Source organism: Chionomys nivalis, chromosome 16, assembly GCF_950005125.1.
Source record: "Chionomys nivalis chromosome 16, mChiNiv1.1, whole genome shotgun sequence".
In the NCBI taxonomy this organism is placed as follows: Eukaryota; Metazoa; Chordata; class Mammalia; order Rodentia; family Cricetidae; genus Chionomys; species Chionomys nivalis.
Window position 1 is genome coordinate 705,792 of NC_080101.1, and position 26,945 is coordinate 732,736.

The following is a 26,945-nucleotide window of genomic DNA, read 5'->3' on the forward strand; positions in this document are numbered from 1 at the left end:
CACATTTTGCTGTAATTTATTAAAACATTACAATTCTCATATCTTGGGGGGTGGTATACATATACAGTCTTCACATTCATTCTGTGTAAGTGAAGTGGCATCCAAGCTTCAATTGTTACAACATGTAAGTCTGCCATGGTGGCGCCTTAGACTCAAGTGATAGTACCCTGCCTATTGAATACTCTATTTCCTTCTCACCCTGAGATCTGTGACCCAACATTCTATAAAGGATAACAGTTTGCCAAGTGACAAATTCAACCCATCTATGAAGTTATAACACATTTCAAAAGGCAAATTGTTCCATACTATTTTTCCTTATTCGGGCTGGCTTTCTAAGACACATTACTTAAGTTCTGTATGCCAGGAGCCCTCAACATCATAAACACCTTTCATTTCACCTTTTCTCCAAGACAGCAACTTTCAGTCAATTACAAGATGCAAACCATTCCCTCATATGCCATCTGTTTAGAAAGCCTTCTTTTGGAAACCTCTCATCCTGGTGTGATGAACACTTACATATCCTGTACCATTTTTTCCTGTTGGTGTTCTAAATTGAAAATATTTGTCTGAACCAGGGAAATGTACTGCTGCCACTTGTAGGTAATGAGACAGTTTCTTTTACACTTTTAATTGTGAAGAAACCCAGAATTTTGTCCATTTATTCTGAAAAATGGTTAAACATAAAAGAACTGGGGGGGGGAGCCATAGAATCATTATGGTTAATGTATCATCTTTATAAATCAATGAAATACAAAGTGTTAGGTAGATTGGTGCCTTCTCCAAAAAGTTCTCAGTTCTTGTCACAAACCTGTAAGCAACTGAGCAGCTTCTGTCTGTATCTAAAGTGAAAAAAAACACATTACATATTAATAAGTGTAGTCTAACTCATAAAACTGAAGTTGATAAAATACACTGGTTTCTAAGAGTTTCAAGATAACAAAGATCGGACATGGTAAGAATAAAGTCTCTTGTGATAAGATGACACTCCAAAGAAACTCTAGTTCATATCCGTTAACCATCCAACACCCACCCCAGCCCCACTTCCCCAGTGTCAGAAATTGAACTAGGTCTTTGTGCATATTAGGTAAGCACCTCTGACTGAGATGACTTTTATGTTTTAGAAATTACATCTTTTCATATATATATATATATATATATATATATATATATATATATCATCTATACTGCAGCAAGCAACTTAGAACATTTGGTGATAGTAACTAAAGAGTTCTCATGTTTAATTGTAAAGGTAAATAAAAAAAAGGCACTTGTACTTTCCACAATACTATGCATTTAAACAATGATGCTTTTATAGAAGTTCTCAGTTCATTTATTTACTAATGCTTCAATGAAAGCCTATCTGCTTTTATTACAGATATTTTACCTGTTTATCTTCCTCTGTGTGTGCTGGATAACCCTTGGCTTTTACCAGCCAGAAAGCAGCAAGCTTTTTGTTGTTTAGTTTCAAGTATGTCTTTCCTAACAGCAGCAAGTTTTTGCTGTAGAAGTTTGGATCCACTATAAATAAGGAGGAGAAACAAAGTCAGCTCCAGAGAAATAGTGTTTTTACTTTTATAGGTTTAAATTTTTTTGGTCTAAATTCTAATAAAATTGTGTGGTTAAACAATGATTAGGCTAATACAATTCTTTTGTTCAAATGTTATCTTAAAAAAACCTAAAATGATGATGTATTGAATATACTTACAGACTCTGTACATTACTATACCAAGGTCTCACTTTAAGAATTAATTATTTGAAAAAAAAGAATTATTTGTTATCTGTTAGAACATGAACTATATAAAAACCATTTTCTTTTTAAACCACCCATCCTTATTGTATTTCAGTTGCTTAGAACAGTGTAGGGAAAGTAACATACTTAGTGCATCTATTCAGTAAAAGAAGGAATACATGAATAAAATCATGGTTAACATAAATCTGATCAGTTTGCTAAATATCTCCTATACCTAGGCACAGAGAGGAAAATATGAGCACAATTAAATGCTTTGCCAGATATAAGCTAATATGCTGCAAGAGGTCACATTAAAAAAGAACAACTAACTGAGAGATAGGCATCTTGGAGGATGAAGAGGATTTTAACAGATAAGGTAGAGAATATTCTCGGTTGAAAGAAAAGTGCAGACAGGTTCAAGGAATGTCAGAGTAGAAAAGTGGTTATCAGAAACTGGGAAGGGAAAGAGATGGAGAATGGGTAGGAGGTCACAAAAGTATGGAAATGGTTTTTTTTTTTTTAACAATTTACTATATATTTTTAGAAGATTTACAAGCTTCAGTACTTCCCAGTACAAAGATGATATATGCTTGAAATGGAGCTAACTGCTTTGATTTGGTAATTACATCATGTATAAATATATTGAATTGCCAATGCTCCAAAATGTACAATTATATGTTAAATAAAAAATAACTTTTTAAGAAGTCTATGAATGAAATTATAAAAGAATCCTCTCGCTTTTTTTTTTTTTTTTTGAAAACGAGAGAGAAGTTCTTCTGCATGTCCAAGTGAGCCTGGAATTTAATAATTCATTGTAACTCAATGGCACAGTTCCTCAGCCTCCTATGTGCTGGTGACAACATGCATGCACCACCTCACTCAGTTCTAACTTACTTAATTTCCTCCTAATAACCTTGGCTTTCTGAGGCCAAGCATGGAGCTTGGTAATAGAACACATGCCTAGCACATACCAGGCTTTAGGGTTAAAAAAGAACAAAGCCTACTTTTTCCTGGGTGTATCTTATGATTAACTGCATAGGCTTAAAACTCAGTCATTTAATTTCTTTGATTTAAACATTTTGTTTTTGTTTCTGTTTTTCAAGACAGGGTTTCTCATTGTAGCAGTCCTGGCTGTCCTGGAACTCTATTTGTAGACCAGGCTGGCCTTACTCACAGAGATCCACCTGCCTCTGCTTCCCAAATGCTGGGATTAAAGGTGTGCACCACCACCACCCAGCCGATTAAAACATTTTAAGGTTAAGTATGATGATTTATATTTATCTACTTCCCCATCCAGGAAGTCAGCCACGTATCATATGTGAAGCAATAGAAATATAATCATGAACTAAAAAGCAAAAAAAAAAAAAAGCCATCTACCCACACACACAGCCTTAAACACATGAACGGCAAAATAAGGAGGCTGATACGGGAGGTATGAACGACATACAACATGGGAGGGACTTCTGGCCCAGAACTAGGCATCCTTTTACTTAGAGAAAGGGACTGCTCATATAAAATCTTATGTGCAACTGAAATTACCAAGGATTTGACTCCATGAACAGAGGAGTACATCTTCATTCAGGACTGCCAAACCTCATCTTAAGGTCTAATTTTTGCTTTAGAATTACAGTTTCAAACCCCTTTGAGATAATTTCATTCTTAGATTCATATTCATGGATATGATCAGTTCATAGTCATATGATCAGTAAGAATACCAATAAAATGAGCAGTGAGTGAAACTTTGAGTTAGAAATATTTAACATTCAAACAGTTATTTAAAGCTTTTAAAGTTATCACTAAATTGCTTAAGTTTCTATATATGAGACCTCAAATTAAAAAGTAAATCTTAGTTTTCTGTTATAAGGAATTGTGGGTGTCACATACCTATGAAATTCCAATGTTTCGAAGCTGAGGCTGGAGGATTAGTACTTTGAGGCCAGCTTGAGCTATATATTTGGAGTGACTTTTATGATACACTTGGTGACGGACACTTGAGTCTCTTTCTTAGTTCTTCTAGTTTTGGGGACTGAACTGAGGTATGTCAGCAAAGCACGTGCCATTGAGTTACAACCACAGTTCCAGTATTTTTTTAAGGGGATAACATGTAGGACAGGTAAGCAACAGTTTTAAAGTAGTAGCCATTTTTTAAAAGTCAAAGTAAGAAGAACATTGAATTCTTTTACAATGAAATACAATATACTGTAACATCCAAAAAAATAGTTTTCATTTAGGTGTCTCTATAAAATATCAAGTTAGATAATTTGTGTAAGTCTCATTAAAAAATTACCTTAACTGAAGAGAACATTCTAGAATTGGAACTCTGAATTCAAGTGCAATTCTGATATAGGTGATCCTTACTTTAAAAAATAAGATCAAAATTGAGGCTGGAGAGAGGACTCTTGGTGAGATCACTACTCTTCCAGTGGACCTGGGTTCAATCCCAGCACTAGATGGCAGCTCACACCTGTGTTAACTCCAGCCCTGAGGGGACCAGACACATATGTGGTGCACAATATACATGCAAGGAAAATTTTTTTATTTATTATCCAGTGTGAAAGACACAGCAAATGATGTGGGAGTGTCATATATCAATCTGTTGATTTCATTGGTTAAGTAATAAAGAAACTGCTTGGCCCTCATAGGTTAAAACATAGGTGGGTGGAGTAAACAGAACAGAATGCTGGGAGGAAGAGGAAGTGAGCTCAGACTCGACAGCTCTGCTCTCTGGAGCAGACGCCATGCTCCCCTCTCCCGGGCAGATGCAGGGCAGCTCCTCTGAGAGACAGATGCCATGCTCTCCTCTCCAGAGCAGATGCAATGAAGCTCTGACCCAGGATGGACGTAGGCTAGAATCTTCCCGGTAAGCGCACCTTGGGGTACTACACACATGAACAGAAATGGGTCAAGCAGTGTTTAAATGAATAGAGTTTGTGTGTTGTTATTTTGGGGCATAAGCTAGCCAGGCAGCCATGAGCCGGGCTGTGGGAAGAGGCCCACAGTTCCTCACTACAAGCAAATATACTTATCTTGATTTAAAAGTTTCTATGACATAGTCAGCACCGAGACAATATTATATGAGTAGTTGAAGTAAAAGGATTTTACCTTGTTCTGCCCTGTGAAAGTATTTCAAGGCCTGTTAAGAATACAAAGAGTAAAACAGTATGGAAAGAATTAGATTCAATAACTTAAAAAAAAACCAGATTTTCTCTAAGAGTTATTCTTACTGTTAATAGTGTCAGAAAGTAAATGATTATTAAGATAAGTGATAAATTCAGTAGTAAGATTAATATAGGCTTAATATAACACCATTAAATAATCTAAAACTAAATTTTAATAATGAAAATCACTTCTAGAAATTACCTGGTTGCTACTTAAGAGTTTGTAGCAAACCATTCTGTCACAAAGGTAAGGAACTGATTATGTGGAATTCAGCAGTTAACTTTGTCTTAAATCATGACAGTCACGCTTCTGACACAAGCTGATATGATTAAATGGTGAATTCACTCACTGCTTATACTTCGTGAGGGGTGTGTGTGTGTGTGTGTGTGGTGTGTGGTTTGTTTTTGGCTGGGAATGGAAACAAATGTAACTGAATATCATAGATTCCTAAGGGCAAACAACAATTGCTCCTTACTACAAGAGACGAAATACTAGGATAATTTTTTTTTTTAAAACTGGCAAGTTCCTTACATTTTGAAAATTAAGTGACTAAGTAAACTCAAGATTTTCATCTAATAAGCTAGGAAGGTAGATCAGTAGGTAGGACCCTGGTTCAAACCCTAGCATCCAAAGGATGGGCCGGGGGCTGGGGGCTTGAAAGTCTATGTACAAATTATTTTCTAATTTTATTTATATAGGCCTTTAAAATATGAGGAACCTTTCAGAATCAAGATTTTTTTAAGTCAATTCTTACATGTTCTTCATTTCTCTAAATGACTTGCTATTACAAATAGAAAATGGAGGTCTGTTTTAGCCATGAGGTACTTTAACTGACAGCATAACAGAATCATCAGCCACTCACCTAAATAAGAAGAAAAAAAGCACTCACCAGTCCTGGACAGTAAGTATTAAGTCTTTGAGATACTGTTGAATTGGATCATTAGAAACTTGCTCAAGTCCCTCATAGAATCAGATCTCCATATGTGTGGACACTGAAGAATGGTACTGCAGTTAAGAAATCAGTACTAACTTAACAAAGGACATCACACTACCTCCTCATAGGTGGAACTAGGAGGATTTGCAAACAGCACTTTAGCAATTCTTCTTTGATACCAAGGCATTTCAGCAAATGTATAGCACCTACAGAAGAATATAGTATTAATTACATTCAAACTGTATCTTTTTTTACCCACAGAACAAACATCTTAATAAACTTTATAAAAGGAATATTACAATTTTAAATAATTTGAATGTTACATGATACATGGTTGGTTAATATTCATATTTAATATTCATATTTAATTCATATTCATAAAATTCATATTTTCTAGAAACTGACCTGACTTAGTAGTTGAGTCATTTTGTGACAGGATGATTATTATAATCTAATTTCTTTTCTTTTCTTTTTTTTTTTTTGGTTTGTTTAGACAGAGTTTCTGTGTGTAGCCTTGGTGCCTGTCCCGGAACTCCCTCTGTAGACCAGGTTGGTCTCGAACTCACAAAGATCCGCCTGCCTCTACCTCCTGGAATTAAAGATGTGCGCCACCACCACCTGGCCCTACAATTTGTTTTAAGTTTTCTTTTGAGACGTGCTACCCCGGGGCTAGCCATGAACTCCTAATCTTTCTGCCTCATCTTGAGGGCTTATGCCTGGCTTACTATTAGTTTTGAAATAAGAAAATTCAGAATATTTTTAAATAACAAAACTCAGTGTACTATACATGAATAACAATAATTGCTGGTAATTTATTTAAAAAGAGTGAAGTAAATAATTAGCTTCCAAAAATAATGACAGGTTTTTGAGGTAGGACAAAAACCAGCCATTGGGGATCTTTGACTAGGGACTGAACTCCTTGAAGCATAGATTGTATCACGTTTGCTTACTGGCTAAATAGCTGTCCTTAAATAATTATTACTCTTCAGTGAGTAGTTTAATCTGAAAAGTATTTCTTTTGTAAAAGACTTTGGTAGACTTTTATGCCAGCAAAAACATAAAACATTTGTATGCCCTCATACCAGCAAAATAATACCTCATATTGGACACAAGATCACATTGAAACTGGAAGAAAGAATACACAGTTCTCCAGAATAATCAAATCTCAATCTGATGATTTGAAGGTACAAAGACCTCCTATAAGAATGCAGTTTTACTTAGAATTGTAAATGAGGTCTTTTCCAAGAAAGGAAATTAAAGGCCTATAGAAAAAAATCTTAAAGTTTTTTTTTTTTAGTTTTCTTGGGGTTTTAATTTTCCTGGTGGTGAAAAGAGGGTTTTGAGACGGGGTCTCATGTGAACCATGCTGCCCTGAACTCACTATGTAAGGTGAAGATGAACCTCAACTCCTGATCTTCCTGCCATTATCAAAGTGTTGGGATTACAGGCTTGTGCCACCATGTCTGCCTATGTTTATTACATTTTAGTGATACATATACAAGTGCTATTCAGTGACTTAATTCTCAATTCTGTTAGTGGTATTTTTATGTAGTTTATTTTGCTTATAAGTAAAATAAAATATTGCTTATACATAGTATAAAATAAGATCACACTAAATAGGACAGAAACATTATTGAAATTTTCTTACCAAATACCCATAAGGTGAATTGAAGTAGCATCTTTAGGGTTCAGATCAATTGCTTTCTGTTAAGAAATAAAATCAAAGAAGCAGTGAATTAAAAAAAGAAAAGTATAAACCTGTATTTTAAAGATGTATTTGTGTGTGTGTTTCTGTATGAATAAATGCCACATATCTTCAGGTACCCATGGGAGCTAGAAGAGGGTGCTGGGCCATTGGAGCTGGAACCACCTAATGTGGGTGCTGGAAATGAACTCAGGTCTTTGGGAAAGTGGTCTTAGCACTCTCAACCACAGAGCCATCTCTCTAGCCCCAAACCTACACTGTAATCAAGAAGAGCACTTCCTTCAGGATACATTCTCCCTCTCTTCACTTCCCCCTCCCTTGTGTGTGTTTACATGAGACATTAAAGCCAGATGTCTCTCCAATTATTCTCCACCTTGTTTTTAAAGACAGGTCTTTTATCAAACCTTGAGCTCCCTGACTATAGACCGCCAGCAAGCTCCCAGGATCCTCTTGCCCCACACCTAGCATTTTGCATGGATGCTGAGCTTAGGTACTCAGGGTTGCATGGCAAATATTTTGACAGCCATCTCCTCATCCCCATATTCTTTATTGGTTAAAATTGTTCTAGTACAATATTAAAGACATACTAAAGATATAGTTTCAGAAATCTGTTTAGGAGGTGGGAAAACCCATAAAACATACAAATTAACCTAATTTTGAAAAGTTTAATAAAGTACAGTTTTTACTGTTTCTTTAAAAGGAAGGATAAATAAGTCCTTTTGTCAAATTTAATATTGAAGAAAAGTCTTCCTGTTATCAAACCCCCCTCAATATGGAACAAAATTATTATATATACCATTTGAAAAGGAATAAAAATACTGCTTCCAGAGCTGGAGGGATGGTTCAGCAGTTAAAAGCATATGCTGCTCTTGCAGAGGACTTAGGTTTGGTTCTCAATACCCCTGTGGCAGCTCACAACTATCTGTAACTACAGTTCCAGGGGTTCTGACACCCTCTTCTGACCTCTCAGCACTGTATGCATGTACAAGCAAAACACTTTTTTCTATAATTTATTTGTATTTTATATTCATTGGTACTTTGCTTACATGAATTTCTGTGTGAGGGTATTGGGTCCCCTAGAACTGCAGTTATAGACAGTTGTAAGCTGCCATGTGGGTGTTGGGAATTGAACCCAGGTCCTCTGGGAGAACAACCAGTGCTCTTAACCACTGAACACTCATATTAAAGAAAAACAAACAATGCTACTTCCAATTTATATTATAAGGTAACACTAATTCTATGGTACAATCTTTTTTTTTTTTTTTTTTTGGTTTTTTTCGAGACAGGGTTTCTCTGTGGCTTTGGAGCCTGTCCTGGAACTAGCTCTGTAGACCAGGCTGGTCTCGAACTCACAGAGATCCGCCTGCCTCTGCCTCCCGAGTGCTGGGATTAAAGGCATGCGCCACCATCGCCCGGCTCTATGGTACAATCTTAATTCAGATATTTTAAAATATAGGACATGTAAATAAATTGTAAAATGTAATGATGCTTGTGTAAGAAGCTAGGTGTCCTGATTCCTAGTCCAATGTTATTTTTCTCTAATAATTATATAAGCTAGAAACTGGGACTTCTAGCTGTCAGCTTCAGAGGAGTTGCTGAGTAGCATGCCCAGCTTATCCCTACCTGTGCTGTTGTTCCAGTATAGTTTTGAGAGGATCTACAATAATAAAAGATTTTTAAATGCTGGACACTTCTGTGTAGATTTGTTCTCTGTGTAAGAATAATGAAATAGTGTACACATAGAATATGAAATATATAGATTTATATGTAATTTTTACCAATGAACAAAAATTACTAAAACAAGTAAATTAACTTTAGGGGGAAATTTGAACATAAAATACACATAGCATAATCTTGAACAAAATTATTACAACTAAGAAAGTTGTAGCAGCTTGATTAGACTGTTATATTTTAACCATTGAGCATTCAAAACCTTCCAGAGAAACCGACTTAATCTCTGTTTGTTTGTTTGTTTGTTTGTTTGTGACAGTGTCACTCAGAATGGTCTTGAACTCACAGACATTTGGCTATCTCTGCTTCTACGTATGTGGATTAAAGGCATGTGCCACTACAGATACCAAATTTTTAAATTCAATACAATGTTATTAATTGTGCTACAAATGGTTTGAAAAACTTTGCACGCTGGAAACTTTTCTTTTGGAGCATTCACTCTGGAAGGCCATCTCTCATTGTAGAGAAGCTTGGGGTAGATCCCTAAACAACAGGACAAGGAAGAAGGAACTAAGATAGATGAGAGGCCATTTTGAATCACTCAGTCCTAACTAAATAAAGCATAAAAATAGCCATAGCTCTATCGCTATGCCATTGCTCTTCAAGCAAGGCAGAAGCCCTAATACATAAAATTTACCCAGAAAAGTGGGAAAAAATAATGATTATTGCTCTATCCCACTGGGCTTTGGATGTGCTTTCTAAAATGAAATAGGTCTTGTTCTGTTTCCTCGTGTAGGCCTCTAACTCCTAGGCTTAGTAATCTCATGCCTATGCCTTTCAAGAAGTTACAAGTATGCAGTAACATGTTCTGTATACAATAATTGGTAACTAAATCAAACCAATCAGAAAAACACTTGACTTTTAAAATTCATGAACTTAAATCAGTACCTGAAAATGTTCCTTGATAATGTATGCATTTGCAATCTTAACCTTGATGCCTTCATAGTCTCCAACATCACTAATGCAGATTGCATACCACTAAAAGTAGGAAAAATAAAAAGTGAGAATACTGTTCTTAATATTCCATCTAATGCAAATAAAAAATTACATGAGTACTCTTCAGTTTTTATTCTCATTTAGCAAAATGTTACTGAGCATAATGATGACTTAAAAACAAAAGGTACAAATGAAACCAGACATGGTCACTAGGAACTAAAGGCTAGGACACACAGTGATAATACAAGGTAGTAAGTGGTGAAATCTAAAACAACTACCAATATAATAGAGAAATAACATCTGAATATAGGTTGTAACTGGATGACTCATTGTCTTCTCATCTCCTTTTTCTACATCTGCATGGCTGGCTGTATTAGAGTCACAGCTGCTAGCTATGATATCACCTTCATAGCCACTGTTGAACAATGGACCCAAACTGGGACTATCTGAGTTTCTCTACCAAGAACTAAACTTAAAATATCTAAACTTCATAAACTCAGAAGATTTAGAGTAGTGTAGGGGAAAAAATGTCCGCAGTAAAAAATATTCGTGGAGACTCAGAGCAATTGAGTTAATTTTTCTTGGGGATCAGAAGGACCTGCCTTTGAATTCTGTGCATACAACAGTTTCCTATTGCATTCCTGTGAGCTATAGCTATAGGATCCCAATACACAAAATAAAATCATATAAATCTGTGTCCTGACATGTTTACTGGAAATAAAATGACACATTTTAAAATAGACACATATACACACCTCTCTATTGACTACTATCATTTAATCTCTCTTGTTATCCAGTTGTACAAATTCAGTTCATTAGAAGGGTTACAGAGGATTTTGACTTGCTGTTCAGATCTTCCACACATCAAAGCTATTGAATAAAGTAATCTCTTATGAGTGGGTAGGGGTACAGTTCAGTGACAACCCACTATACCACAAACACAAAACCTCTGTTTTAAAAACGGGATTTATTTAATGTGTATGGGTGTTTTGTCTGTATGTATGTCTGTGTACTATGTGTGCTGTGCCCTAAGGATAGATCAGGGCTTCAGATCCCAAGCCAGCATGTGGGTGCTAAGAACCGAACCAGCATGGGTTCTGTAACGGGTACTTGAGATGCTGATAGAATCTAAATGCCAGCATATTTTTTGGTATGCTAATAGGCAACACATTTAGCCAATTTGTCCCAAGTTTTTTCTAGATGTGACATTACCTACTAGCTTTTTGGAAACCTATTCTCTTTGAATGGATACCTTGCTCAGTTTAGATATAATAGGGAGGGCCTTAGACCTTCCCCAAAGCAATGTGCCTTACCCTTTCTGAGGAGTGGGTAAGTGGAGCAAATGGGAGGAGGGAATGAAATAGGAACCTGGATTGGTATGTATAATGAAAAAAGATAGTTTGTTATCTATTTAAAAATATTTTTTTTTCTTCTTAAAAAAAATCCTAATCCAAGATGGCATTGACCTCACCACCCATGTCTCTGCATTACTGAAAACCAGTCAGGAGATGCAAAAGCTAGATAAGATATGGGAATCACGTTAGTTCTCAGTTTTCCAATTGCTATACTCCCACTGCTACATACACCAGAAACAATGAGGAAAAGACACAGTGTAAATTGGGGTGGGAGGATGGGTTGGTTCAGACAAGGTCTTACAATGTGGCCTAAACTACCCCGGAACTCTCCATTCTGCCTTGGCTTCCCCAGCTGCTGAGATTACAGTTTATACCAATATGCTCAGCATTAAACATAGTATGTCAAATGCTTGCTATATGAACTACAGATAAAGACTGGTAACTTCCAGTATTTGTTTAAGAACAGGCACTCATAAGCATTCACAGAAGTATTTTATCAAGCATACTAATGTAGTTAGATGACCTGTTCAAACTCAAAACTGTAGCAATCCTCTCTAGTCCTTTAAAATGGAGCCATTTTTTCTCCTCACATAAATTAGGGATAATGGGTAAGTAGAGACCAACACAGCCTTCCTCAAAGGACATTTTATTAACTAACTCACCTTATGAGCAGCAAAACTCGACTCGTTTTTCTCTAGTGCTCTTTTTGCATACTCTAAAGCTTCATACACCAAAACTTTTTTTTCTTCTTCTGAAGTCCTACTAAGCTGTGCTATGTCACGTGATGCTCGTGCCAAACGCCACAGTAACTCTGCATCCTCACTAATTTTGGACAAGATATGAAACCATCTTAATTCACATTGATAAACTGTTAGCAGTCATATCACTAATGAAAGTTCTTTCGGTTTACTCAGGATATATCAAGTATCATAAAGGACATTATAAATACTATTATTTTCTTTCATAAAAGCCCTTAGTTGCTAAAATCTGTTGAAATTTTCCAAATTATTTGCAAACATTAATTTATCTATACATAATATCTAAAACATCAACTTATTTAAAAAATATTTTTGTATTTAAGTTCTCTGAACACTTTTTGTCAAGCTCAACATATAACATGAGGCTTGATTTACTAACATTGTACTTCATACAACCCCTAACTGGTTCAGATACTACCATAAAATACATTAGCTTTATGGACAGAATCATACTCTGTAAAAATGGAACTGCCAAATCCTTTTCCCCAAATATATCTGGCCAAAAAAGATGTGTGATAGTTACTTATTTGTACATAAATGAATGATTGAAAAAATGCAATCTCAAACTAAAGTTCCATGCCATCATGCTGTATGACATACATCAAGTAAGGGCACTGAACTCCTTGAAGATCTGTTAGTTAACTACAAGCATATAAAACAAAAAAATAACTAATAATTAAAAATCACAAGTGATAAAAATGTTTTAACCTTAAGTTACTTTTTATTAAATATATGTGTGTTCAAGCCTAATTTGTATTTTCTCTTTGTTAATGAAAAATAACATTCACTTAAGTTTTGAAGCTATAAAGGTATCAAAAGTGTACAGCTTACTTTTCAAATAAGCAATGTAAAATGCCCAAACAGCCAACTCATGAAGACACACTGAAGAAGTGAAGTAAAGACTTAATCTACAGATACCTAGGAACTAAAGTTGAGGGGAATAGGAGGGGTGAGATTATTAATAAAAGTAGATGAAGGCAACTCAATATTCCAGAAGTAAATGCCATTTAGCCATATTCAACTCATAGGATTGACCACCGCTACCTTCTGAACGAGTGCACACTGACATTCTACACTAACCATGTAGTCTAGGACTAAAAACAGAAAATGGAAGTATTTGCTGTTTCTCTGAAAACTCTAAACACAGCTGTCATTCAGAAGTGCCACAGAACCATCCCAAACTCCAGTAAATTCATTTAAATCTTATATCAGTTAGGAATTACTTTTTTAAAAAACAAGAAATATGGGTGATAATAAAATGCATATATTTAGTGTTACTTTTATGAACCAATGCAAAATAGAAAAAATACTTCAACATTCTAGTAGAATAAGAACATTCTTTACAAATCAATGAGATTCAAATAGCACTTTTCAATCATTTACTTTAAATAATGATTTACTATAAAATGAACTCTAGGAAATACTACTTTGAATAAAAAATGTCATACAAAAATTTTAATACCAAGAATCCTTTTATTGTTAACAAAAGCTTTTTGAGTTAGCCTCAAACACAGATAAATCATACACAGCTTACCTTTCCTTGTACTGTGTGAGCAACTGATAAAGCTTCTCTGTTTCTCCACTTTCATATAGGTAGTCTGCTTGCTCAAGTATTTCTTCAACTTCCAAAGCATAACATGAAAATAAAAATTACCACTGATATATATGCTAACGAAACCAGACACAGAAACTACCATTACATCAGAAATTCTGAACCATCAAGATAAAAGTACTGTAGCAGTAAGCATGAAATGGTTATAGTAAGTGATCTACTGAAACCACAGAGACCACAACCCAGACAACACAGGATACTAAATTCGATTAATACATGTTTAAAAATTAAAAAAAAAAAGTAATTCCTTATGAGGAATTCATGGCACAGAAACTACAATCTTTTTGCTTCCCAGTAGACATGTCTGGTGGCTAGAGTATCAGACACCCCCTTCTGTCCTCCTTGGGTAAATGTTCATATATAGTCCCCACCTCCTTCCTTCCTTCCTTCCTTCCTTCCTTCCTTCCTTCCTTCCTTCCTTCCTTCCTTCCTTCCTTCCTTCCTTCCTTCCTTCCTTCCTTCCTTCCTCCTCCTTCCTTCCTTCCTTCTTCCTTTCTTCCTTCCTTCCTTCCTTCCTTCTTCCTTCCTTCTTCCTTCCTTCTTCCTTCCTTCCTTAATTCCTTCCTTCCTTCCTTTCCTCCCTCCCTCCCTTCCCTCCCTCCCTTCCTTAAAAATGTGTAATCTCTTCTGATTCTAAAAAGGAATTCTGAAAACCACACTATATGTGATATATAAGAAAAAATACAGTTACAGTACTACAGACTCACAATAGGTACTCAAATAGGAGCATGCAGACCACTACATATACATATCTGAAAATTGGTTGTTCTCTTATTTAATATTCAGAACTATCCTGAGATATTTAAAAATAAGCTATGCCGCTGACATAGAAACCACATTATATAACACAACCTAAACTTTTAGAGTAAATTACTTTCAAGTTAAAGTATGAGAGTATTGATATCCTGAGGTGAGGTAAGAAACACAACTATACAATGAAATCTTTTTTTTTTTTTTTTTTTTTTTTTTTTTGGTTTTTCGAGACAGGGTTTCTCTGTGGCTTTGGAGCCTGTCCTGGAACTAGCTCTTGTAGACCAGGCTAGTCTCGAACTCACAGAGATCCGCGCCTGCCTCTGCCTCCCAAGTGCTGGGATTAAAGGCATGTGCCACCACCGCCTGGCTACAATGAAATCTTAAACTTGACCTAAAATGAATACACCCAAGTTCATAACACTTGAGCAAAATTTTTCCAAGGAAGAAATATCAATGGTATGAAACCTGGCATGTATATGTTCTAGAAGCTTTTGACTTTCTAGTTTTTGTTTGTTTCATTAAATGAATTGCAGTCACATCAGAGTCATCAATACAAAAACAAAATACTCCTTAAGTTATACTCAAGCGGGCTGGAGAGATGGCTCAACAGATAAAGGCTAGACTCAAAACCAAAAATAAAAGTTTGCTCAGGTAATCAAAATTTTCAAACTTCTGTGTTTTCTTTATATAGGACTTACTTAATTCATGGAAAATAGGCATACTGACAGTCAAGGATCAGGATAACATTATCATCCAGATCTAAGGCAAAGCTTTCCCACCAGTAATTCTGTGTGTTTCACAAGTACAAAAAACAATGCTATTAAAAATATTAGGAAATATAACTTAATAGTACTGAACATTTGTTGGTTTGTTCATCCTTGAGGAATGTTTTAACAGTGTGAAAAGGAAACGGAAGTGATACATGAAGAACCTTTAGGTTGCTCACTTGTGACAAACTTATCTCTTAAGTAGTTTACAAGTAAGTTTCCACCTGCAGGAGGGTACTGTGAATTTATTAATCAAAGAGTTTATTTTTTATTAATTATTTTTTACATGCCATTCCTATTTCCTCCTCCTCACTTGGTGTAGGAGGGTCTTCTGTCTATGTGTTGCTTTCATTGGTTAAATAAAGAGACTGCCTTGGCCTTTTGATAGGACAGCAGCTTAGATAGGCGGAGTAGACAAAACAGAATGCTGGGAGAAAGGAGGCAGAGACAGAGAGCCGCCTGCTATAAAGCTGCCAGGTCAGACATGCTGAATCTTTCCCCGGTAAGTCCCGAGCTCATGGTGACATACAGATTTATTAGAAATGGGTTGAATCAAGATGTGAAGGTTAGCCAATAAGAGGCTAAATATAATGGGCCAGACAGTGTTTAAATGAATATAAGTTGTGTGTTGTTATTTTGGGACATAAGCTAGCCAGGGAGCCGGGTAGCGGGAAGCGACCCGCCATTCCTTTTTACAACACTCCCTCTCCCCTCACCTTCCCCCACCCCACCCCCATCCTCAGAGTGTAAGGCCTCCCTTAGGAAGCACTAAATCTGTCCCATCACCTCCTTGAGACAGGACCAAGACCACTCTCCCTCCCCAGGGCCTACGCTGTGCAAAGTATCTCTCCAAAGAAAATGGGCTCCACAAAGTCAGTTCATGCATTAGAGTTAGATCCTGGTACCACTGCCAGTGGCCCCATATACTGCCTAATCCACACCGCTGTCACCTGTATTCAGAGGGCCTAGTTTGGTCCTATGCAGGTTCCCTAGTTGTCAGTCTGGAGTCAATTAGCTCCCACTAGCTCAGCTGATTCTGTGGGTTTCCCCATTATGGTCTTGACCTCTTTGTTCATATTATTGCTCATCCCTTACTTCGATTGTACTCCAGGAGCTTGGCCCAGTGTCTAATTGTCTCAGAGTTTAAATTTTAAAGAAATGTTTTTTGAAGTTCTACTATTTCTTCATTTCTTGTCAGACTGGGTATCTTCTACCACCTTGTTGTAAGCACAGATACTAACATTTAAAAAAAAATTAAAAATTCAGTTAGAATCCACAGTGGTTGAGTATGCCTAGCAAGCAAAAAGCCAAGTACCTTGATAAGACAAAAAAGTATTGTTATGAGGCCCAGAAAACAGTCCCTAATAGGTATGAAGTGGCATACTCTCACTTGTGCCAATATGCCATGGGACTGAAACTAGTCACGAAGTCCAGCCAGTTCATTATGGAGGACTACACGAGGGCAGGCATCTCAGAAGTGGGCAGGGGTCTAAAGAGAAGTCAACTTGGAGACCAGCAGCACTAATGTCTTTGTTTCTTTCCTTTGTTATTCCCAGACCAAGAGTGTACTAAAGAGATTTTCTTTTTCTTTCCTTTCTTCTGGCTTGGAATATATTCTATATCTGTTTTTTCTTTAGTCATCTGTGGTGATCTGAATAAAAATGGCCGCCATAGGCCTGTATATTTGAATTCTCAGTCAGCAGGAGTGGCACTACTTAAAAGGATTAGGAGGTGTGGCCTTTTTGGAGGAAGTGTCATTGGGGGTGGGCTTTAAGGGTTCAAAAACCTAAGCCAGCCGGGTGGTGGTGGCGCACGCCTTTAATCCCAGCACTCGGGAGGCAGAGGCAGGCGGATCTCTGTGAGTTCGAGACCAGCCTGGTCTACAAGAGCTAGTTCCAGGACAGGCTCCAAAACCACAGAGAAACCCTGTCTCGAAAAACCCAAAAAAAAAAAAAAAACCTAAGCCAGATCCTAGTGTTTCTCTCTTCCTGCTCCCTGTGGATCCAGATGTAGAACTCTCAAGCTACCTCTCCAGCACCAAGTCTGCTTGAGTGATACCCATGCTCCCTGTCATGATGAGAATGGGCTAAACCTCTGAAACTGTAAGCAAGATCCAATTAAATGCTTTCTTTTATAAGACTTGCTGTGGTCATGTTGTTTGTTCATGATAACAGAACACTGGCTGAAAGAGTCATCCTCCATCTTTTCACCTGTATATTGTATTTAACAATGTTTGGAGTTAAGCTGGGTGTACCTTGGAGAGTAGAAGTAGTTGGGCCACTGTGAGTTTGAGGTCAGCCTGGTATACATACTGAGTTCCAGTCCAGCCAGAGCTACATAGTAAAACTCCATCTCAAAATATAAAAGAAGATAAAATGTCTTAAGTTAATCACTGTCTTATGGAATATATCTCTGAAATCTGTTTTCCTGCTGCTCATTTTTATTGCTTTCTATTTTTTAAGTCTTATTTTGCTGTTTTGTTTGTTTTAACAGTACTGGGGATCAACCCAAGGCCTTGTTGGTACTAGGCGAGCACAATACCACTGTGCTACACACTCAATTCTTTTGTTTGAATTTTCAAACTAAGTCTCTCTGTGTAACCCAAGCTGGCCTCAAACACTAGATTCTCCCAGCTCAGCCTCTCAAGTGTGTGGATTACTGTTTTGTCTTTAAGACAGCCTTTTTACTCTTATACAGTCTGTGCTTGCTTGAATTTTCCACACAGAAAAAATATTTTTGTTCTTGGTTCATAGTACCACTACTTCTGAGATTTACTACCTGAGTAGTTTATTTCATGTTTATTACCTGAGTGGTCCATATTTTATTAAGTCATTGAAAAGGATCATTCCTATTTATATATATTAAATTTTATAAATATATACATATCACTGACTGACAGTGAAGAACATACAGTACTATTAGTTTCATTATGCATTCAAAAATAAGCAAATGAGAAAATCTGAAAATCTTTGGCTGAGAGAATAAAGAGTTTGCTCTACAAGCATGGAGATCTTAGTTTTAGATCCTCAGAACCCATATAAAAATATGATTTGGGCATCACACATCTGTAATCCCAGCACTTGGAAGCAGAGATCCAGGTTCAGTGACTTTGTCTCAAAAATTAAGTTGGGGGCTGGAGAGATGGCTCAGAGGTTAAGAGTATTGCCTATTCTTCCAAAGGTCCTGAGTTCAATTCCCAGCAATCACATGGTGGCTCATAACCATCTGTAATAGGGTCTGGTGCCCTCTTCTGGCCTGCAGGTATACACACAGACAGAATATTGTATACATAATAAATAAATAAATAATAAATAAATGTTTTTTTAAAAAAAAAATATTAAGTTGGAGGGACTAGAGAGATGGCTCAGCAGTGAAGAGTCCTGGCTGTTCTTCCAGAGGTTCTGGGTTCAATTCCCAGTACCCCTATGGTAGCACACGACTGTCTGTAACTGTACCTCTATGGAATCCTATGCCTTCTTTTTGTGTGTACATATATTCAGACATAACACCCATATACATAAACAAAATAATTTAAAAGTTGGAGAGCCAAAGAAGAAGTCACAACATCAGCCTCTGGCATATGGCACAGGGTCACACGTTCTGCCACCCACAGAATAAATCTTCAAGATCTTTAGTTTATGCTTACCTTTGGCTGTGGCATGAACCACGGCAGCCTGAGAAATGACTTGGTATGTTTCAAAACCCAAAAAAGACAAGGTTGAGAACAAAAGACCTTTCTTGAAAGTTCGAGTGTTTATCACCTAGAGAAAAGATATTAAAATTGTGAAACTCAGAAATCATAAAGAATTTGCAACCCCAAGTAAAACATATTAATTTTTTTCCACCTCCAAAGCAAGTAATTACCAAATGCTAGAAAAAAAAATGGTTTGCCAGTTCCTCAGTAAAACTACTTCAAATGCACAAGGTACTTGTTTCAAGACCCAGAACATCAAAATGAATGAATGAATATGACAAAGTGACTATTACATTATTATGGAAATTTTTATAGAGACAGAGGTACTACAAATTGTATGGAATAATATTAATAATAAACTTATCAATTATATCATTTATCTTATAAACCAGCATATAACAAATACTAATTACAGGTAAGCTGAAATCTATAATTACTACACATAAAAAATATATACTGGGCTGGAGAGATGGCCCAGAGGTTAAGAGCACTGGCTGCTAATCTAGAGGTCGTGAGTTCAATTCCCAGCACCCACATGGTGGCTCACAATCATCTACAATGAAATCTAGTGCCCTCTTCTGGCATGCAGGCAGAACACTATGTATATAATAAGTAAAACCTCAGTATATATATACACATATATGTGTGTGTGTTCTTGGTTCATAGTACCACTACTTCTGAGATTTACTACCTGAGTAGTTTATTTCATGTTTATTACCTGAGTGGTCCATATTTTATTAAGTCATTAAAAAAGGATCATTCCTATTTTTTTAATATATAAAATTATAATATAATATATATATGTATACAGCTCTCAATGAGGATATTGTCCAAAGACCCCATAATTTTTAAATAGAGGATGAATGATCATATTTAATATGAGTATGGTAGCATATTATATGCCTATAATCCCAATACTCAGGAGATAGAGGCAGGCGGACCAGGAAAATATTCAAGGACAATCTCAGAAACAGTTGCTGAGTTTCAGTTCAAGGCCAACTAAAATAGACCTGAAGCCCAGCCTCAAACAACAAGATTTAGAATCAGTTTATACAATCATCATCAGATAATTCTGACCAATTACGAAAACAAATATGTCACTCCTACAACTCTTCCCCTTTTCCATCCCTCTTCTATTTGACACAGTAGCATTTTTTCCTTTCTGTCAAATCATTTGACCAGCATGAAAACAAACTTCTATCTTTATTAAAAAGCAGCCTGTAATTTTTTCAATATTTTGGAGACAGGGTCGCACTTTATAGCCCAAACTGGACTTGAATAGCTTCTTGATCCTTCTGTCTCTGCCTCTAAAGATGGGATTTTAGAAGGTTCCAGCTATTTTTTTTCCTTCTGAAAACAACCTTTGGCCAGATTTGTGACTTAATGGTAAAGTACTTGTAAGATCTATGTTTAATTTCAGCTGAAAAAAATAAAGCACACTTCCCCCTGATTTAAAATCTCATTTCAGTCTCCATTCCCAACTCTTTTTTTTTTTTTTTTTCCCTTTGGTTTTTCAAGACAGGGTTTCTCTGTGGTTTTGGAGCCTGTCCTGGAACTAGCTCTTGTAGACCAGGCTGGTCTCGAACTCACAGAGATCCGCCTGCCTCTGCCTCCCGAGTGCTGGGATTAAAGGCGTGCACCACCACCGCCCGGCTCCATTCCCAACTCTTTCAAAACATTCCCCATCCTGTTTGGCTGTTTCTACTTTCTAGCTCCTATTTTCTCTTGAACCCATAGATTATATATTTGAGACAATCTCTGGTAGCCCAGGCTGACCTTGAACTCATTAGTAGCTGAGAATAACCTTGAACTTCTGATCCTCGTCTTCATAGTCTAAAAGAACAAGCATGAACAATCTACAAATTCACTTTTAACCAAACCACTCCATGAATGATGTTTTGTTTCCCAGATTTTGGAATATTTATAAAAACATGATGAACAATCATGTGGTTAGGACCATAGTATACCCATGAAATTAATTTGTGGTTTTTATAATCTTTGTAAACAAAGCCTGTAAATAATGTTGTGTAATATTATTAGTGTGCCTGTGTTTTAACTTTGACCTGTTACAAGAAGTCAGTTAGAATTTCGAATTCTATGGCACTCAAATGCCTTGAATTTTGAAGCATTTAGGAAGTTCAATTTTCAAATTAAGAATGCTCACTCTGTATTTCCTGTGGTCAATTCTGAGTTTTCATTGTACTTTGGCATATCAACAGCATTTGATAGACAAGTATTTCCTCTTAGCAAAAATCATTATAGGAATAAAAATAGACAAGTCATGAACTGATACTAATTTTAAGACTAGCTTTACTGGAATATTCACTAATAAACTACATACTTGAAGGTACAATTTTATGATATATATAAACTGGGAAAATCCATTTTCATCAGCACAATTAAGATAACGAACATACTCATTAACTCAAAACTAATTTCCTTGTAATGTACTTTCCCAGCATTGTGTTTAGTTACTGTTAAAAAAGTTCAGTTTTTGAAATATTATTCTCTTGGATTTTTCTCCTGTCTCAAGACCTTCCTTCTCTTTTATTAGTTCATCTCCAATGTCTCCTTATCTGTTGTATGTGTCTAGAGCTTAATCCTAGATCTCTGTTTTGTATGTGTTCTTATTTCCTCTCACAGATTTGACCCATTCTATCTCTAACCTGGATGTCCCTTCTAAACTTGAGAATCACTCAATGTCTGTCTCTATATGAAGTGTATTATGAATTTCAAGACACGATTCTTCCCACCAACCCCTCTCTTCTCAGTTTTTCCTATTGAGGTAAATGGGAGCTATATTCTCCTTGTTATTTCTTTTTTTCTTTGTTTTGTTTTTATTTTTAGATTCATTTATTTTATTTTAAGTCCATAAGTGCTTTGCCTGCAAGTATGTGTATGTTCTATGTGCATGCCTGGATCCTGCAAAGGTCAGAGAGGGTGTCAGATCTTCTGGAACTGGAGTTACCACAGGTTGTAAGCCACCGTATAGGTGACCAAAGATTGTAAACCACCATGTAGGTGTTAGGAACAGAAACAGGGTCCTCTGAAAGAGCATCAAGTGTTCTTAACAACTGTCACTAAGCTATCTCTCCAGCCTTCTTGTTCAGTTTTTAAAAACAAACAAACAAAAAAAACACTGACTCGTCTAGATTCTCTCGGAATCCACATTTAATCCACATCTAAACTTCTGATATAGACTTAGACTAAAAAATGGAAAATATACCACATTCTAATTTTTTGAATATTCTGTTAAAAATGAATACTCCACAAAATAGCATTTCATGTTCTGAATGCATTCTTAAAGACAGGTTAGCGATTTGTAGTCTTGCCTAATATATAAGAAGCCTTGGGTTGGATCTTCATCACCATATAAACTGGGCTTGGCGGTGCTCTTAATCACAGTACCATTCAGGGAGGTGAGCACAGGAGGATCAGGAGTTCATGGTCTCCCTTAGCTACATACCTGGTACACACAAAATCTTGTATTAAAAAAAAAAGAGGAGGAAGAGAAGAAAAGTTGGACTAAGGAGACGGTATGCCTGGTTTATAGGCATGATGTTAGTGCCTAAAAAAAAAAAAAAAAGGGGAAAAGACCAATATATATAACATTAAATTTTAGTTGCCTACTAATCCACAGGTAATGACACAGTAGGAAGGTTGTATATACTACTGTAATTCGAGAAAAATGTCACATTTAGAATGCTCAACTTTTTGTGCTGAATATGTAATTTTCTTAATGGGGTATGTTGCCATTGAGTGACTATATTTCTCACTGTTAATTCATAAACTGACAGTTCATCTGCTGAGTTCTGATCAGTTTGATTAATATCAAGCAATCCTTTATTCCTTTATTTATCTCTGGGAATGTAGAAAAAAATAGTTTCTATGGTTAAAATAAAAGGCCCAGGACACCTTCAAGAAACTGATAACTTTAAGAATGTATTCAAGCCGGGCGGTGGTGGCGCACGCCTTTAATCCCAGCACTCGGGAGGCAGAGGCAGGCGGATCTCTGTGAGTTCGAGGCCAGCCTGGTCTACAAGAGCTAGCTCCAGGACAGGGACCAAAAACTACAGAAAAACCCTGTCTCAAAAAATCAAAAAAAAAAAAAAAAAAAAAAAGAATGTATTCAACAGCTAGAATATGCCACTTCACTTGTACCTCTAAAGTGGAATGTAATGCTTTTTATAATGAGTTCTTAAGCAGTAACAACAACAACAAAAGTCTCTTGAAGGAGCCATAAAGATGACTCAGTGGAGAAAGGCACCTGCCACCAAGGCCTTATGATCTGAGTTCAATCCCTGGGACCCACAGGATAAAAGGAAAAAGCAAATTTCCACAAGTTTTCCACTCTAGCATGCATCTGAACACATATACAGAATGTAAAATGTAATTACAATTTTTAAAGCATTTCCTATAATAAGTATGCTCTCAGACATTTTTTCTTCAACATTAATTTTACCAACTTTAGAGTCGTTTTTAAAAAAATCATTAGATGAAAGGAATCTGTTAAAATTCTTCCCCTTTTCTTTGTAATTTTTGCCACAATATCTTCCTCTTAACTATTAGAATTCCCTGTGATGGATACAAAGCCTCTTCTTGGTGTAATATTAAATACTTTGAATATTTTACCATGGCTGAAAAATACAATTATTTATGAGCCAATTGTGGTGGTGCTTGCATTTAATCCCAGCATTTAGGAGGCAAGGATAAGAGGATCTATGTGAGGTCCAGGCCAGCCAAAGCTACAGAGACCCAGTCTGAAAAACAAAACAAAACAAATAATTACATGCTAAAAGTTCAAAAGGTAATTAATTAGCAGACCTACTGAGCTTAGCTATCCAAAAGCCAACTTGGCCCTCTTAATACTGTCCAAAATATAACTCACTTCCCCTTTACCCCTCAAATTTCTTTTGGCAGTCATTTCTCACACTATCCATTAGGCTGTTTCAGCTAGAAACTAAAGAATTTTCCTTGACTTTTTTTTTGGGGGGGGGGTATTTGTTTTTATTTTTTTCTCATAACCTGTACCATGAAACTGTAATTCTGTCAAATTCTTTGAACTCATCTACCTACTTACATTTCCACTAGAGTTTAAGCAATATTTCTTACCCATCCTACACCAAGATCTCTGTAACATTCACTCTTGCATAGTCATTCTGTAGCCAGAACTACAGCATTGAGCCATCATGCTGGGCATAACCCGAGTGCCGCAACCCTCGGTGGCTTGGCAGAAAGTGACTTTCTCAACGGTCAAAGGTCTTTCACCTTCCCGTTCTATTTTCAGACAGGAAGGGCAGGGAGCACACACGTCCACGGACGTCTAGCCGGAACGCAGGACCACCCGGGACGCCCTGCCGAAGGAGAGGGCAGGCCCAGGACAGCGGGTTACCTCGGAGCCACAGTGTCCCCGACTGCCCCAGGTCCTCGCCAGCTGACGGAAGCTCTGGGTGGCTCCGCGCCGCAGAGGGAGAAGGTGCCACAGCCGCGAGGACAGCGCCATCACTGACAGCTCACCAGCCTGACCAAACGGGGCGGGGCGAGAGGCTCGTCAGGATGGCCGCTCTCCAGCTTCCCGGCCGGCACTTCCGCCACGCCCGCAGCTTCCGGGTCTCGGGATCCAAGGACCGGAAGTAGCTTGACGGAGGGGGGGTTGGGGGGAGCGGACTACTTCACGCATGTGTGCAGCACGCTCAGGTGAGCGGGAGCGCCCTCTGGCCACTGGCGGTTGTCCTAACTTTTGCAGGAGCTTTTCCTCCCTTTGGCCAAAGTGTAAATTAACAGAGCAGAACTCAAAGTTCTAAAGTAGACCCAATAATGTATGCATGAAAGAAAAGGTGATTAAAAGCAATTTTTCTATAATTCTCCAAAGTCTTCAGAAGTAAAGTGAATCCTGGCACTTATGGTCCTTTTGGAAAATAAATGTTTGAATGAATTAAATTGTGCCACATAGGAAGACAGTGGAAAAATTCAGAGGCTGGAGGTGGTGGGAACTAAAGTTGAGGAACCCATCGAGAAGAGGAGGAAAGCAAAGCCCCACTGGGTCTGAGTCAAGAAATACTAGGAAGAGGGAGAACCCTACAATAGCCGGACGTTCAGAATCTAGCCTGCATGAAGTCCTGGGTTCAATTCTCAGCACTGCATAAGACTGGCGTGGTAGCATGTGCCTATAATGCCAGCACTGGAAGGTGGACAACCAATAGTTCAAGGCCATCCTCAGGTACAAAATGAGTTGGGTAGCCTGAACTCTGAAAGATTCTGTCTCGGTAAAGAAAAAAAAAAGTTGATTGTTGTAATTCTAGCACTATTACCTTGAATTTAAGAGCAGCCTGGGTTTCTCAGTGAATACCAGTCTAGCCTGTATTACAGGATGTGACTATTCAACCCTGCATTTAAAAAATGCAGATAGGCCAGGCGGTGGAGCACGTCTGGTGGATCTCTGTGAGTTCAAGGCCAGCCTAGTCTACGAGAGCTAGTTCCAGGACAGGCCCCAAAGCCACAGAGAAACCCTGTTTCGAAAAACAACAGCAATAACAACAAAATGCATATATATATCCTAGTGCTTTCCTGCATGGTTACTGTTAGGATTCAGGCATTATGCTGACCCCTGTCACTTGGCAGGATGCACTCAGGCAATGCCCTGGCCAGCCCAGGGTCCTAAGGCTGCTACTATGTAGTCTGTCTGCAGGTGCAAAGGATCCTTTTAAGAGATAAGCTCAGCCGGGCGGTGGTGGCGCACGCCTTTAATCCCAGCACTCGGGAGGCAGAGGCAGGCGGATCTCTGGGAGTTCGAGACCAGCCTGGTCTACAAGAGCTAGTTCCAGGACAGGTTCCAAAACCACAGAGAAACCCTGTCTCGAAAAACCAAAAAAAAAAAAAAAAAAAAAGAGATAAGCTCCTCCTATTCCCTTCTTTTCCGACTGTTTTTCTGAAGAGGCAAGCAGGTCTCTGCCTTCTGTCTCTCTGTCTCTCCCCCCCCCAAGGCCAGTCTCTTCCCTCCCCTTTACCCTTCTTGCCACGTAAGATCTGTATGCATGTCATATTTGTCTGACCCTCACCAGACGAGCTTCCACTGCCAATGCCCCTTTTGTGCAGAAATCGTTACAGTTGTATCCTAGAGATGGCAAAAATAAAATTAAATATAACTTACATTTATTGCCTTAAATTGTTAAGATGCCCGTTTGCTATGTGGTGCTCAGACCTTTCATGTCATTTAAACATTATGCCATGTATATATGTATATATGCTACAACACCATGCCCTATTTAATAAATACATAGAATTTTGTCAACTCTCATGTTTAATAAATTATAAAAATACATTACATTGAAAATATGTATGTCTTTCTCAACTTCTACTAAATCCTAGTCATTTCCACAGACTATCTCTACTGCTGGCTAGTTCAATATTGCTAGATAATATATTTATACACCATTGGAGGCCATGCTTATGCTGAAATTCCATTTCTATGTCTCAGTTACAATGGATTCTGGGTATATTTGTGTTGTTGTGAATAAATCCAGGGCTTTGTGCAACTTAGGCAAGGGATCTATAACCCAGCTACATTCATGACCTCACCAATAATAAATTTCATTGGTCATACTTATGCTGAAAAACTTGTTTACCTGAAATTCAAATTTGCTTCAGCATCTTAAATTTTTCTGGAAATCTTATTTGGTTTTCCATGGTTAGGCATAACCAGTTTGGTAGAGAGCTAGTGCTGTAGCTTGGTGGTAGAGTGCTAATATGTGAGGCCTTGGATTTGTTCTCTGGCCCTGTAAGAAAAGAAAATAAAAGGTACATCAGAAATGT

The 26,945-nt window shown here is 37.3% G+C and overlaps 2 protein-coding genes across 3 annotated transcripts in view; one reads left to right on the plus strand and one right to left on the minus strand.

Annotated features, from left to right (window-relative positions):
- Positions 1-24,666, plus strand: part of Wwp1 (WW domain containing E3 ubiquitin protein ligase 1) — a 121,426-nt gene extending 96,760 nt beyond the window's left edge. Inside the window, exons 25-26 of one of the 2 annotated variants that reach the window (XR_009058419.1) lie at positions 21,777-21,918; positions 24,425-24,666. Coding sequence is in view for 1 of the 2 variants with exons in the window: in XM_057790772.1 (XP_057646755.1) it covers position 24,421 (1 nt within the window). In the remaining variant the exon portion in view is untranslated. Of the gene's footprint in view, positions 1-21,776; positions 21,919-24,420 lie in introns of both variants that reach the window. The other variant, XM_057790772.1, reaches the window with a different exon arrangement.
- On the minus strand, positions 1-24,757 carry Rmdn1 (regulator of microtubule dynamics 1). Its single transcript, XM_057790776.1, has 10 exons — positions 24,526-24,757; positions 19,086-19,200; positions 13,842-13,929; positions 12,212-12,371; positions 10,147-10,236; positions 7,471-7,526; positions 5,941-6,028; positions 4,832-4,862; positions 1,385-1,518; positions 1-839 (listed from the first exon to the last, which is right to left on the minus strand). The coding sequence occupies exons 1-10, from the start codon at positions 24,634-24,636 to the stop codon at positions 801-803; spliced, it is 912 nt and encodes a 303-aa protein (XP_057646759.1). The 5' UTR covers positions 24,637-24,757; the 3' UTR covers positions 1-800.
- Between the last annotated feature and the right edge of the window lie 2,188 nt (positions 24,758-26,945).